Source organism: Argentina silus (assembly GCF_951799395.1).
Source record: "Argentina silus genome assembly, chromosome: 17".
NCBI classification, from domain to species: Eukaryota; Metazoa; Chordata; class Actinopteri; order Argentiniformes; family Argentinidae; genus Argentina; species Argentina silus.
Window position 1 is genome coordinate 6217951 of NC_139671.1, and position 12885 is coordinate 6230835.

At 43.8% G+C, this 12885-nt stretch overlaps 1 protein-coding gene across 2 annotated transcripts; it reads right to left on the bottom strand.

Annotated features, from left to right (window-relative positions):
• Positions 1-1831: 1831 nt before the first annotated feature.
• nr2e1 (nuclear receptor subfamily 2, group E, member 1) lies at positions 1832-7874 on the bottom strand (the record flags this gene model as incomplete). 2 transcript variants are annotated; one of them, XM_083688485.1, is made up of 9 exons in its annotated part: positions 1832-1994; positions 2191-2296; positions 2415-2564; positions 2754-2850; positions 3061-3207; positions 3604-3839; positions 4099-4186; positions 4822-4967; positions 7850-7874. In XM_083688485.1, 9 exons carry the CDS (start codon positions 7872-7874, stop codon positions 1832-1834), a joined length of 1158 nt encoding a protein of 385 aa, XP_083544611.1. The 2 variants fall into 2 exon arrangements, with proteins under 2 accessions (XP_083544611.1, XP_083544610.1); XM_083688484.1 differs by having other exon boundaries at positions 7817-7874.
• Between the last annotated feature and the right edge of the window lie 5011 nt (positions 7875-12885).

A 12885-nucleotide genomic window follows, 5' to 3' on the forward strand; every position in this document is an offset into this window, starting at 1 on the left:
CCCTGATCTGAATAGGAATCAATTTACACAGCGTTGATTAGGCTGTCAGCACCAACTCAGCATATTTCTCAATTTTCTGTTGGTCTTAAAACACATGTTCAACTTTGTAGATTTTTTCTAAGTCTCCACACATGTCAGGGTAGCATTCCTGAGCAGTTTTGTTCCTCTCCCTTTGCTCAGTTTGTCGTGACAACCTGATCAAGAGAGTGAGTAATTGATTCCTGTTCAAATGAGGGGCCCTGCAAAGCCAGGTTATACATTAAAAAAGTTTTTTGAACTAGTGTCATTGGACTCAGTTCAACTTATTAGGTAAATTGTTGATGAATTGTTTGCATTTGAGCTAATTTTAGGTGTGTGTGTGTCTGTTTTCTCTACTGAGGGCCAAATGACCACCATCATGACTTCTCAGCATATATTCAATTTCTGGTGATGTAAAGAGGTTGTTGATCCTGGTCATGTCCTTTCGGTGGTCTAAGGTTTAATTGGCTTGAGCAGCACTGTCTGCAGCTAGAATGTTTTATAATTGTGCTTGGGTATTTTATTAAAAAAAACTGAAGATGAAAGACAATTTGGGTAAAGCCCTTCATTTATCAGAGCATTATTTTTGCATTATCGTTGTATTATTGCAACAGACTTCTCCCAAGGTCTGGGGCATTGTATTGGCCATGGTTAGATATATGCACCAGACACATCAGCCTTAAAACCTGGGGCATTTGTTCCACCAGATTCAGGGATTTTAAAACCTCTCTGGTTAACATTTGAGTTGTTTGTATTCCGAAACAGCTATGTTTTAGAAAATTGGCGTGGCCTATTCAATTAACAAAATTCATGTTAATAAGTAAAATAAACATGTTTGTTCAGAGTAACTCAATGGGACGCCCATAATTATATCAATATCATTTATTCTAATATATTTCAGTACAACTGTCACAAAATTAAGACTCCCACTTTGTACAACAGAGAAAAATGTTTACAGCCAACAAACAAATCCAAGTGCTGAATATTTCTTTTCCAGTGTTAGTGTCTAACGTCAAAGTAGCCTAAACTTTTTAACATTGCGTCACACACGGACACAGCAACACAAACGCAACAGTCAGCTTTCACCACAGACACGTGCACATTCAAATTAGACGCCTTATTTTTCATTTCCAGAGCCGAAGCGACAGACAGTTTAAAACCGCACTTTAAAAGTCCTCCGGTGCGTGGGATCACAGGAGCTCGTGGGGGCCAGTCGGCGTTCCCACCCTGAGGGGACAGTTATTCATCCTTGCATGCGCCTCTGACGCGCCGCGGCCTTTGGTTTCAGCACTGGGTCACATGGACAGCGACCCACATCCCCCGACCCCGGACCGCGCGTCTTCTTTTTTGGTTTCTTCCATTCGCTCGGATTGAACATTGCAATTCAAAATTGAAAGCTCATTGGTCGTAAAGCTCATTGGTCTTAGACACTCGGAAACATAGAAGTTAAAGAGTTCGTCAATCACACACAGGTGCTCATTCCTTAGTAAAAGTCTTTACAACTGAAGATGTTCCTTATTGTGTGTAAGCCATTGATTGCAGTTGTAAGCATTGTGAAATGTCTCTTTAATACAGGCACATCTATTAGGGAAGTTACATCCTCAACACTTAGCCTAAAGCAACGATTAATGTCTACTCTGTGAAATCAAGCTTTTTCTTTTCAAGATACCTGTAATTTGTCAAATGATTCGGATGAGGAGTGCATTCCGTGCGTTTTCCGTTCTTCAAAAATCAAGTGAAATCTGCACGCCATGCGCATATTTTGGAGCCTTTGGGGACAGTCTTACGCCCCGGCGCGTCATTTGGCAGGAATTCATATATCGCTGGATTTGTACATATCAGAGAGGAGCCTCGTGATCGGCACGTTCCCGATGGTCTTCTTGAAGAAGACCTCCTCAATGGTGGAGGGGCTGACCGACCGTAGGGCTGGTAGGAGCAGGAGCAGCTTCCCGAAGCGGCAGGGCTGAGTTGGGTATCTGAAGTGTGTCAAAAACAAGAGAAATAGTTAGTCCACTTCTTAGTTTGTATGTGCGTAATAGTAGACGCCTATAATATAATACGCCTGTTGAGCATTAGTGTTTGGGTATATTGAACAATGTGTAGGCCTTATTGTTGAGTTGATTTGAAAGAGTTTGTAGGCCACATAACTGTCTAGCTTGAATAAAATGTTACCTGGTGTGTATGTAACTGTTGAGAGTGAGCTGTGCCTCATCTTGTAGCGCAGCAATGGCGCTGGCGTTGCGGAAACTTCTCAAATCCGAACCACTGTGTGTTGGCACTGCATTGGGAAGGAGCCACAGTTTTGTTTAGTATTTTTGCTTCATTCTAATCACGTAGTGGACTTTGAGGGTATCATTTGACTAGCACACATTCGTGATGGCCACTCTTTAACTCACCGGCTTTGAATGTGACGATGCACTTTAAACAGGCGAATTCGGTTGCGTCCAGGCGCATCTGTCTGAAGCGGGTGACGACCTCTTGCAGTGCTTGTATTTCGGAGATGATCTTGTTCAATCGTTGGGACTCTGTGTTGTCTGTGTTCATGCCTTCAAATATAAAGATAACAAGAAGGGGTATAACTTTGAATGTCATTTCGTAACAGTAGGCTAAACAAAAAGGTTTTCGTTTTCTCTCTAACGCAACATTTGGCCGACATCGCAAGGCTATCGACGCAATTTGAGTAATGTTAATTCCAAAACTTGACAGCTGCCTACAGAACTGGGAGATATACATACCGGAAACAGCGAGGAGGGTGTTGGAATCCACAGGAATGGCCCACTGCGCGATGCCCAGAACAAACAGTTCCCTCCAGGCGTCCTCTAACAGGATCAGCTGCAAAACGGATTAGAAACCTCAGTGCCCCATAATGACCAGGACTAATACATTCAATTAAATATCACGAATTATATAGAGATCACGTGTCAATATGATGATAATAAATGTCTAACTTTCTCATTATTGGATGTGTCATAGGCTATCCATCCTTATTGTATTTGGTACACCCTGAACGCCTTTGTGTTGTTGCTGAACATAACGGCTCACCTGATCAGGTAGGGGGAGCGTGGAGAAGGCGGGCACGCTCTTGGCCCACTTGATGCTCATGAACAGCAGGCGCGCGGCAGACTCGCACACGGATTCGGTCGCGACCTCGTAGAGGTACGTGGGCGTGCCGCTGACATCGTGAGGGTACTGCGATGTAAGACGTGGAATAAGTTACACAACACTCTAATGATAGATTTCCCATTAAAGTGAGTGGGAATCCATTAATCATAAAGAATGAATGGCTCACGTTAAAATCACGAAATAGCCTATAATTGCATGGTGACATAAACGCCATGTAACGCCACGTAAACGCTATGCACTAACACCCCCATGAGCATGAGGTCATGCTGCATGCGTTGGATTTAGGTGAAAATATGAATGACAGATTTGTGACTCGAAGCTGCTGAGTCGGGTCCGGAATGTCAACTTTTAAACCTCTTAAAGGTGGGGGAAAGAAATCACTTTGCAACGTGAAAGGGCTCCTTGGCTAATTTCACAGCGTTGCTTCGTAAGAGAGGAGTGAGCCGAGGACAGGGGGCTTACCTTCGGAGTGGGCTGCGCTAAACCCACGATGGTCTGTCTCTCCGGCGTGCTGGCTACCGTGCTCATCTCCAAGTTGTGCGGCTCGAGTTGCGTGACCGTGGTGAAGAACGGCGGCCCCGGTAGAGACGAAGCCGAGAAATGGTTCGATGAACCGTTCACCTCTTTGTGCCCCCGAAAATATAGGGCGACCTGCTTGCGTATGGTGGACGTCCTGGGACCTCTCTCGTGCTGCACGGCTGTCAATTGGGAGAGCAGGGACAAGATTGTTTAGTAAATACCTCGCCTGTGAATGCTTCATTTATCAAAGTGTGTATTTTGTAGAGACTGGATGAGGTAAAAGACTTTGCCTCATGAGAACGTTATGAATACGGCCTCTGTTCACCTCATTGTCAGCTGATTCCGTTAAATACACTTTTCCATCCGATTTGGCCGCCTCAAACTGAAATGTCACTGCCGGCGTACAGCCAAAATGATAATTCAATTAAGCCTATTTACCGTCTTTATTCATGTTCACTTCGAGACACTTTTTCAAGCGACACGCTCGGCATTGGTTTCTGTGCGTTTTGTCCACGGGGCATCCCCCCTACGATGGAGAAAAGAGGGAAGAGAGGGAGAGGGAGAGGGAGGTAGGGAGGGAGAGAGAGAATTACAGTTCAGTTGAATTGCTCTCGCACAGTGAACGACAAAAGGAGCACCGTGTGTGTGAGAGTGAGAGAGGTTCTTAAACATTATCTTCCTGGGACGCCAATCTACAGGTGAAGGATCGTGTTATTATCTGTCATCATTGACTTGATCCCCTGCGGCTCCGGCTGCCGTCTCATCCTAGTGGATAAGTAGGCTATCCCGCCCACTGTTGGCTAAATCCGCGCGTTAGTGTCATTACATTAGATTGGATTACATCTGATACATTAAAGCAGGACTGTGCTTAGCCCCCCAGTCAATGGCCTGGGAGCTGATGCAATTAGGCCTGGACGTGCCCAGGGCCCTCCCAGCGAGGAGACAACACAGAGACTCAAGGTTGGCCAATAAGGACAAAATATGACAAAATATAAGCATGCGTAAAACCAACCATGCACGCGTAAAACATCAGCGCCCCATAATGACCATAATGAGCATGCGTAAAACCACGTACGCGTCAGAGATAGGCGTACAGTTAGTGTTTGGAAAAAGTACACAATTAAAAGGTACGATTGATATGAAAACACACTAAAGACTCACCTGGGAGCCGGATTTGCAGACGTAGGTTCTGTTCCTGCGGATACTCCTCTTGAAGAAGCCTGAGCAGCCGTCACAGGCGTACACGCCATAGTGTTTACCCGAGCTCCGGTCCCCACACACTTTGCATGGGATATCCAATATCCGACCTGGCGAAAATACAATATTCAATTCCATTTGGCCTACTTTTGTGTTGAGGTTCATATGCATGGTAAAACTAATTTCAGTCGTTATGTTGTGTATACTGGTTCCAAGAACCCAAATAGCAAATCACGAAACTTGGATAGGATAATTATGCGTCATCAAAATTGTCTCGCAAGAACACTGCTCTGAATAAATTCCCATACTCCTGCACTGTACACCCCGCCTTACCCTTCCCCGCCTTATAATGAATGAAACACACACACACACACACACACACACACACACACACACACACACAGTAACGTGACAATAGTGTCCCGCGCCTTCATAGGCCGTCCGGCCATGGGAATGCAACGCGTATGTTTATGGTGAGTTCGGTGGGAAGCGTCATATCTGAGGTCTCTAAGACAATGCCCGGGGGCGCACAATGGAGACATTAGGGAAAGTGTTAACTTAATGATTTTCCCCATTGAACCTCGTCTGACTGCCCCGATCTCGACAAGCTGCCAACTCCTCTTCATAATGGGACTCGACAGCTGCTTTATCCCGCAGGTCTATAGGCCCGCGGATTAGGGAGTGACACGGCACCGAGAATAATGCTCACCAACTCGTTTCACGAACTCAAATGAAGTGTATGTAAATCGACCTCGGAGTAAATGAAAAAATGTGATTTTTGTAAAGATTTTGTATTCAAATCTATTTAAAAGAAGTATATTTGTATGTATATGAGGGAGTCTTTTTTATGGAGGGAAAAGCCGTAATTACACTGACGTTTTGCCACCTGCTCATTGATTCACCAGTGACCCGTCAAAAAGGGTAGCATGGGAATTCGGATACGACCTGATAAAACAGAGGAGCAAAAACAAGCGACGAGCTGGAATTTCAATACAGGCTAACAAATAGCCTACGCAAAGGAGAATACGATGGGAATTTGCTAATACATTTCTATTCATATTGTGAAGGCGGAACATTTTAATTTGGAGAAAAAATCATGTCAAGGCTAAAACTAACGAATGAAAAATAATTCTCAAGTTAGCTTGTGAATTAAGTAAATGAATTGATAAAATCAATGTTGGTGTTGTAAAGTGTTGTAAATCAATTATTTAAATTTTGCATTGAAATAGGCTATGATTAGGATCAGTTTTAGAATTTTTAAAACAATAAAAAAAAAAATTTCCAATGGTGCAAAAATTGGGCGCCTGAAACTTTGATAGAAAAGGCTAAGCATAATCAGCAGCTTAATATGAAATAGATTAATAAACATATTACTCTAGCCTCATGCCACCCCCGTTGAAAAATATAATCACTTAGGCTGACTAATAGGCTGAAAGTATTCATAATGATGTTATAAGGAAACAGGTGAAATAAAATTACGCATGATTTTGTTGTGCGGGGGGAACACGTCTTTAACTTCTCTCCATGGGGGTCCCATTCGTCGCCATTGTGTGTCGTAATTGGTTAAATATATATGGCATATTCTATTAACGTAATTACCATCAACCCGAAAACCTGCTGAAAGAAGTTAGACTTAGTTTTACTGACAGAAGGAAATGTTTTTGTGACCACCCACAATGTGTGCATGAACTTGGAGAAAAGCAAAATTACAATCTTGATTAATGAGTTTTGATGTGAACTATTTTGAATGCTATAATGTAGGCCTATACTTGAACACGTTTGAAATAAAAGTCTTGAGGTTTGCCCTTTGACGTCTATTAATATAGTCGAAAAAATAATAACACGCAAAGCGTTGCCTACATTTGCAACACTAAGAAAAATATAGAATAATTATGTGGTCTATAATATTACATCTCATTTATATTATCTGATTGTATCACATGGCGGAATTACTAAAACGATACACATCCAATTTGTAGGCTATATTTCGACATTATGAACTGAGAACGACTTAGTTAAGCCTAACTCAAAAAATGTTTTCTTTTGAGACAAATTTGACAAATGTACAAGTTGTATTTCACAGAGGCTTTCACGAATCCAAGGCCTTGAATATGGTTGGGCCTACTCAATATATACTTCATATATAGTGAGTGAGTAGTCTCTTAAACTCCTTTAACTTCCACAATTAATCATACATTCAAACAAAATGCTATATAAAAATGCTTATAAAAATGTATTTATTTTATTCTTTTATTACACACACACACAGACACACAGACACACAGACACACACACACACACACACACACACACACACACTCACTCACTCACTACCGATAACCCGCATGTCATCAGTCCAAGACCAGGCGATTACAAGCCTTTTTTTGATTGTAAACATCATGTTATTTGTCTCTTTCGCAAAGAGTCCCACAGTTTCTCCCAAAAATATTCTTCTCGCTGTCACCTCCTTGTAACAATTGTTTGGAATGTTTGATTGCATCCACAACAACTATAAACCCTGCAGCTTTCCAAGAGCATTATGATGTAGGCTATAACCCACATAGCCTAATCAGAAATAAATACACTGGATACACACAGCGCTCCCATACACACAGTGCTATGACTTTATGTAACCTAACTACTTTTCAGCCACAGTGCTCCTAACTATGAATGGAGTCCGGGTTTTATCATACAGTGGAAATATAACGAATAAAATAAACTAGGCTATTATAAGACATAAAATCATTCAATCAATATAATGTTGTGCTAATTAAGGTTGTAATGTGGGTAACACGACCGTCCATCATTAAATTAAAGCTACAACTCAATAAACGCATTCAGTGGTGTTTTTTTTTTTTGTTGCGTTATAGCCAAATGCTTTTCGATGAATACGTTTATGAATTCAAATAATTTTAACTAGGTCTATCTTATCTAAATAGAAGAGAAAACTGCCACTTACTTGATTTAACATTCAGAATATCCAAACACCCACTTGTTGAAACGGCGGGTTTGCTCATCGTGGAAGTTCAGTGTAGTCTATATTTTCAGAATGAAAATCCACGGTTGGTGTATACCCTGTGGGCTATTTGTTCAAAAAGATCAGCTGGATGAACAAAGCATGAAATTTACAGTTTCTCCGGGAGTCCCCCCAAGTCAATATTTTCCCGTAGGATCACACAATTCCAGGTGCCACGTTGGATTCTGGAGTATCTGTAAGTCTTTTCTTGGATGTTGAGTCAGACAAGGTCGCGACCGAGTGGAAAGCTTCTCCGTAGCCGGTGTGAAGAGCAGTCTGCACGGGGCGAACGCGAGCACAGCTCTGGTGCTAGGAGCGCAACACGGCGGCACAAAGTTAAACACTGAGCCGCGCACCAAATCAAACGGACTACCCAGCAAGTCCAGTACGGCACTATACGTATAGTATGCTCTATAAGTCTAAAACAAGTCTGTTTTAACCGGTAAAGAACGACTAAAGAATGCTTGTTCAAGCCCGAAGATGAGGTGACTTTCTGCTGCGAGTCGTTAGATGAAAGCTTAATATTTATGAGAAGTGTCAGAGAAGGCGGAGGGTGGAGAACTCCACTTCCTTCACCCACTTAGCTTTTCCCTGCTTTCTACTCCCAACTCCTGTGCCAGCATGACGTCACCCAGCTCAGGGGGGCTCGGGAGGCAAGTGAAGTGATCGTTTCAAAGGCTCGCACAGAGGTTGTTACAGGGAGGAGAAAGAAAACACGGGCTGCATAGATGCGACTTTCGGTGAATTCATGTGGGCTGTTGTGGGCTATTGAATGACTTTCTCTCCTCTCTCTCTCTTCCTTCTATCTGACTGCTGGGTCTCAGATGTCGTTCTATTAGGGCTACGTGTAATTGTTTCAGTTATTGTGTGCAACTTTCTCTTTGAAACTTAATTTGATCTCAAACGGGAATTGTTTCTAAGTCAGGTGGTACAATTGAAACGGTTTACTCAAGCCGTGTTGCTGTGCGGGCTGCTTATCCATTTACCCCGAGGGTTTGAGCGCGCAAAGCGCACACTTTCTTGCGCACCTGTTGATTCGTGTTCACGAACGTGCATGTAGATGGATCAACTTGAAAGTGAGTTGTTACTTTTATGACTCAAGGGGATGATTATTGATCGATGGGAGGTTAGTGCATTTTGTCAACGATAAACCGTTTGGACTTCGATCCCCCCTCTACGGGTATATGTGATAGACAAAAACAGTGGTTCCCATGCAGCGTCCCTTTGTAGTCAGTGCAGAAGAAGCAGGGGTTCTGGGAAGCACACGCTATGGATCAGAGTGTGGTGGTCTGTCCCTCGGCCCCCTGTGCTCGCTCGCCGGGGCGGAAACATGCACCCGCCCGTCTGAGGAGTAGGGCAGCCTATACTGGGTACCCGGGGCGCGGGACCGCACCCGTAGACCGCTCATTGACACCCTGACCTTGACAGCTTGAGGCGCTCTCGTCCGGTAACTCCAGAAATACATATTCTGTTTTTAATTATGAACATTCCCACGGTACCCCAGAGGCCATATGGACGTTGAAAGTGTCGATTTAAACGGACAAGGGCGGGGTACAATGGCGTAGTTAATTGCAATTAGTCGTTGTCATGTCTTTCAGCCTAAAAAATGCCTTCAGCAGAGTTAAGGCAGTTTTATGCATGCTCGACCAGGTTCTTTCTTCAGTTATCAACTTCAAATAATAACAATAATAATAATCAAATAATACAATTTCTATGTATTGTTTATTGATGAGTTATTAAAAGAAAGAGGCACACTTGAATACACAAACAAATGGCCTCTAAATGGAACCCCAAATAGCATTTATTTCCAAGAGTGCACTTATTCTTGGCAAGCAATACTAGTGCCTCAGACATAACGAGTGGAAGTGAAATCTTCTCTTCACTTGACGATCACAAATGACATGATAGCTTTATGACACATTGCATCGTTCATTCCACTTAATATCGTTTAGATTTTCTGCTTAATAGATTTGTTTTCAATTGTAATAATATTTGAGGGAGAGTGTTGTGTGTGTGTGTGTATATGTATGTGTGTGTGTGTGTGTGTGTGTGTGTGTGTATGTATATGTGTGTGTGTGTGTGTGTGTGTATGTGTGTGCGTGTGTGCGTGTATGTGCATGTGTAAGGGGGTGGGGGGGGGGCGGTTGAATGTGCGAGATAATCTCCTTAACTCGTTCTAATCCTCGTCATTCACTGATAGCCTTTACACAAATATAACTAACATCATGGTTGCCCGGGTTGCTTGCTTTCACTTTTTGTATTAGTGACTCCCTTTTTCTCCAGCAGTCAATGAAAAATCGTTAACAAAGGACCAGTGGATCTGGTTTTTGGCTTGACGGCATCAGTATGCAACTACTTAAATAGTCTTTTAAATTCGAGAGGAGTAAGTGTCCCAAACAAGTCATTATAACTCACATATAGGCCCCTACAATGCAGATAGCATCGACCTAAATGTAGCAGAGGCCAGTCCTTAACTGTCACGACGATATGCCTACATTATTTTGAATCTAAAACTAAAGGAAAGGTATAGGCATATAACTAGACTCGGAAAGGCCATGGAAAACCATTGTCTTTGGAGGGAAGTCACTAAGCGCCAGCGAGCAAACATAATGGGGACGAGTCATCCCTTAAAACTGACCTGAGAGGTCTTAATCCCTAGGATTCAGATAATGACAGACGCCGATCGAAAAATATATTATAAACTATTATAAAATAATAACAATATGGTCTATGGGGATATTAATTGAAAAACAAATTAATCTTAATTGAAGGCGAATTCATTCTCATAGAGATTGTTGTAACTTACGCTAGTGCAACTTTTAATATCCCACGTGATGCATAACCAATCAGAAAACAAACCAACGATTACTAAAATACATGTAAATATAATCGGTAATATTTCAGCACCGTGGACAGCTCCAGAGAAGAGTCGGTTAAACACGAGCAAGAGATACGTACCTGGCTACGAGTGAAGTGGGACGTGGTGTGCTGTGGTGTGGGTGGGTGGGTGGGTTGTCCCCCAGGGTCAGCCTTTCCACCAGGGGTTTGTTCATCTGTCATACGTTTGTGTTCATGTGAAACCACTGTGCACTAAAATCAAGTGGGCCCTCCTGTATACAGTCCCACATTCCAGAGGATGCTCTCTCACACAAATGACCATTTCAAGGGTAACAAGTGACTTCTGTGCCTCCCCCTGGGCTATTTCAGTAAGACACAGCATACAGTATAACACACACAAACATGTTATTGTATCAAACAGATTCCTAGTTTCCCATTCCATGTACGATTCAGATACATAGTCTCTTAGCATGATCACACGCCTGATCTGCTTGCACTATTTTAGCCAACAGGTGTCACTATCACGGTCATGACAGACTGTTTGCTATGACAATGGCAGTCATAGGAGTTGGCTCATAGCCATAACATACTGTATATCTGGGTGACCAGGCTATGATTCTCCAGTAAGACATTACGATACTACAACTTTATGAGCCTAGTAAAGTATGCATCATCAGAGGGAGGGTGCGTCTGTTGGGTATTTGGCTGACTACTGTCTCTGTTACCGCTCCCTATACCCTAACAATGTCTGTGTCCTGGTAGGCTACTCCTATCCCTCATTACCAGCCAGACAGTGGGATGGCACACCCCTTGACCTTTCCACCCTCCCTATAGCCCACTGCCCCCCCCCCCATACAAGCCAGCCCACTGTCCCCCCCCCCCCCACCCCCTCCACCCAAGCCAGCCTTGCAGGGGATCAGAGCAGGGTGTCCCCCTCTCTGTCTGGGTCTTAGGGAATGGTACAAAGAGGTAGAAACACGCAGTGAACCCTCAAACACCATGGTCGAACCACACACACACACGAAATAACACACACACACACACACACACGCGCACACACACACACACACACACACACACACACACACACACACACACACACACACACACACAAACACACAAACACACATCTGCAAAACCTCAAATTTATATTGTAAAAAAAAACACCCACCCCGCCAACCCAGGAACCCTAAACCCAGCCACAAGTCGGTGTGGTACGGAACGGTGCAGTGGACGCTCTGACAAATCTATTTGGGGCAAATTGTCAGTGAGAAACTTCCGCTCGAACTGCCTCGGACAAAACTGGCTGTTGGGGAGAGCAAATCCCGCTGCATGAGGGTGGGGACAATGGGGGCGAATGTGTTGATGTGCGGCCGGTGGCTGGGGAGGGACAATGGGCGGATTAGTCAGTCCCCTGGCTGCCTGATTTGAGATGGCTCCTCTCAGCCTCACACCGTGGGGAGTCCCATTGTCCCACTCCTGATTCCCACTTCTCACAATCTCCAAACAAAAGTCAATCTCTTTCTCAAGGGGGGGAAAAAATATCGACCCGTGTTTCGGCTCGGGAAAGTGACTCGAAAAACGTATTTGCGTGGGTGGGGGGGGGGGGGGGGGGGGGGCGACGAACTCCTCGCTAACTCCTCTTCTGGTTTTTTTTAATGTGTGTGCTTTTTTTTCCTTCTTCTTCTCTGTTTCTTGTTTTTTTTTCCACCTTCTTCTCTCTCTCTCTCTTCTTCTTCTTCTGGGGGTCTTTATCGCAGGGTGACGTGGGGTTAGTGGGGTGTTGGATACCCCCCTCACCAAGCTGAAGGGTTCTCAGAGTGGTGTGGAGTGGGCCGATGGCACCTGTTGGAGGCTTAGGGCCGGCTTTGCGGCCTCTGGCATTAATATTAAAATATACAGAGATGCCATCACAGGCCGGTCTGAAATCGGTCTGATGTCGCCCCTGGGTTCTCCTCTGGACAGACCTCTGCTTTCAGTCACTCGTGAGGACTCTTCTTTTCATTCTTTTTTTTTCTTTTTTTTTCTCTCCGTCTTCTCCTTTTTCTTTTTCTTCCCCCCCCCCCTGAAAAGGCTCGTTAACAAATTATGACAGCTGAGTAGAGAGGCTTAGGCCGTTCACACTGCAAAGACAAACACGTTCGGGCCCGATGAGCCACGGAGGTACTGTAGCA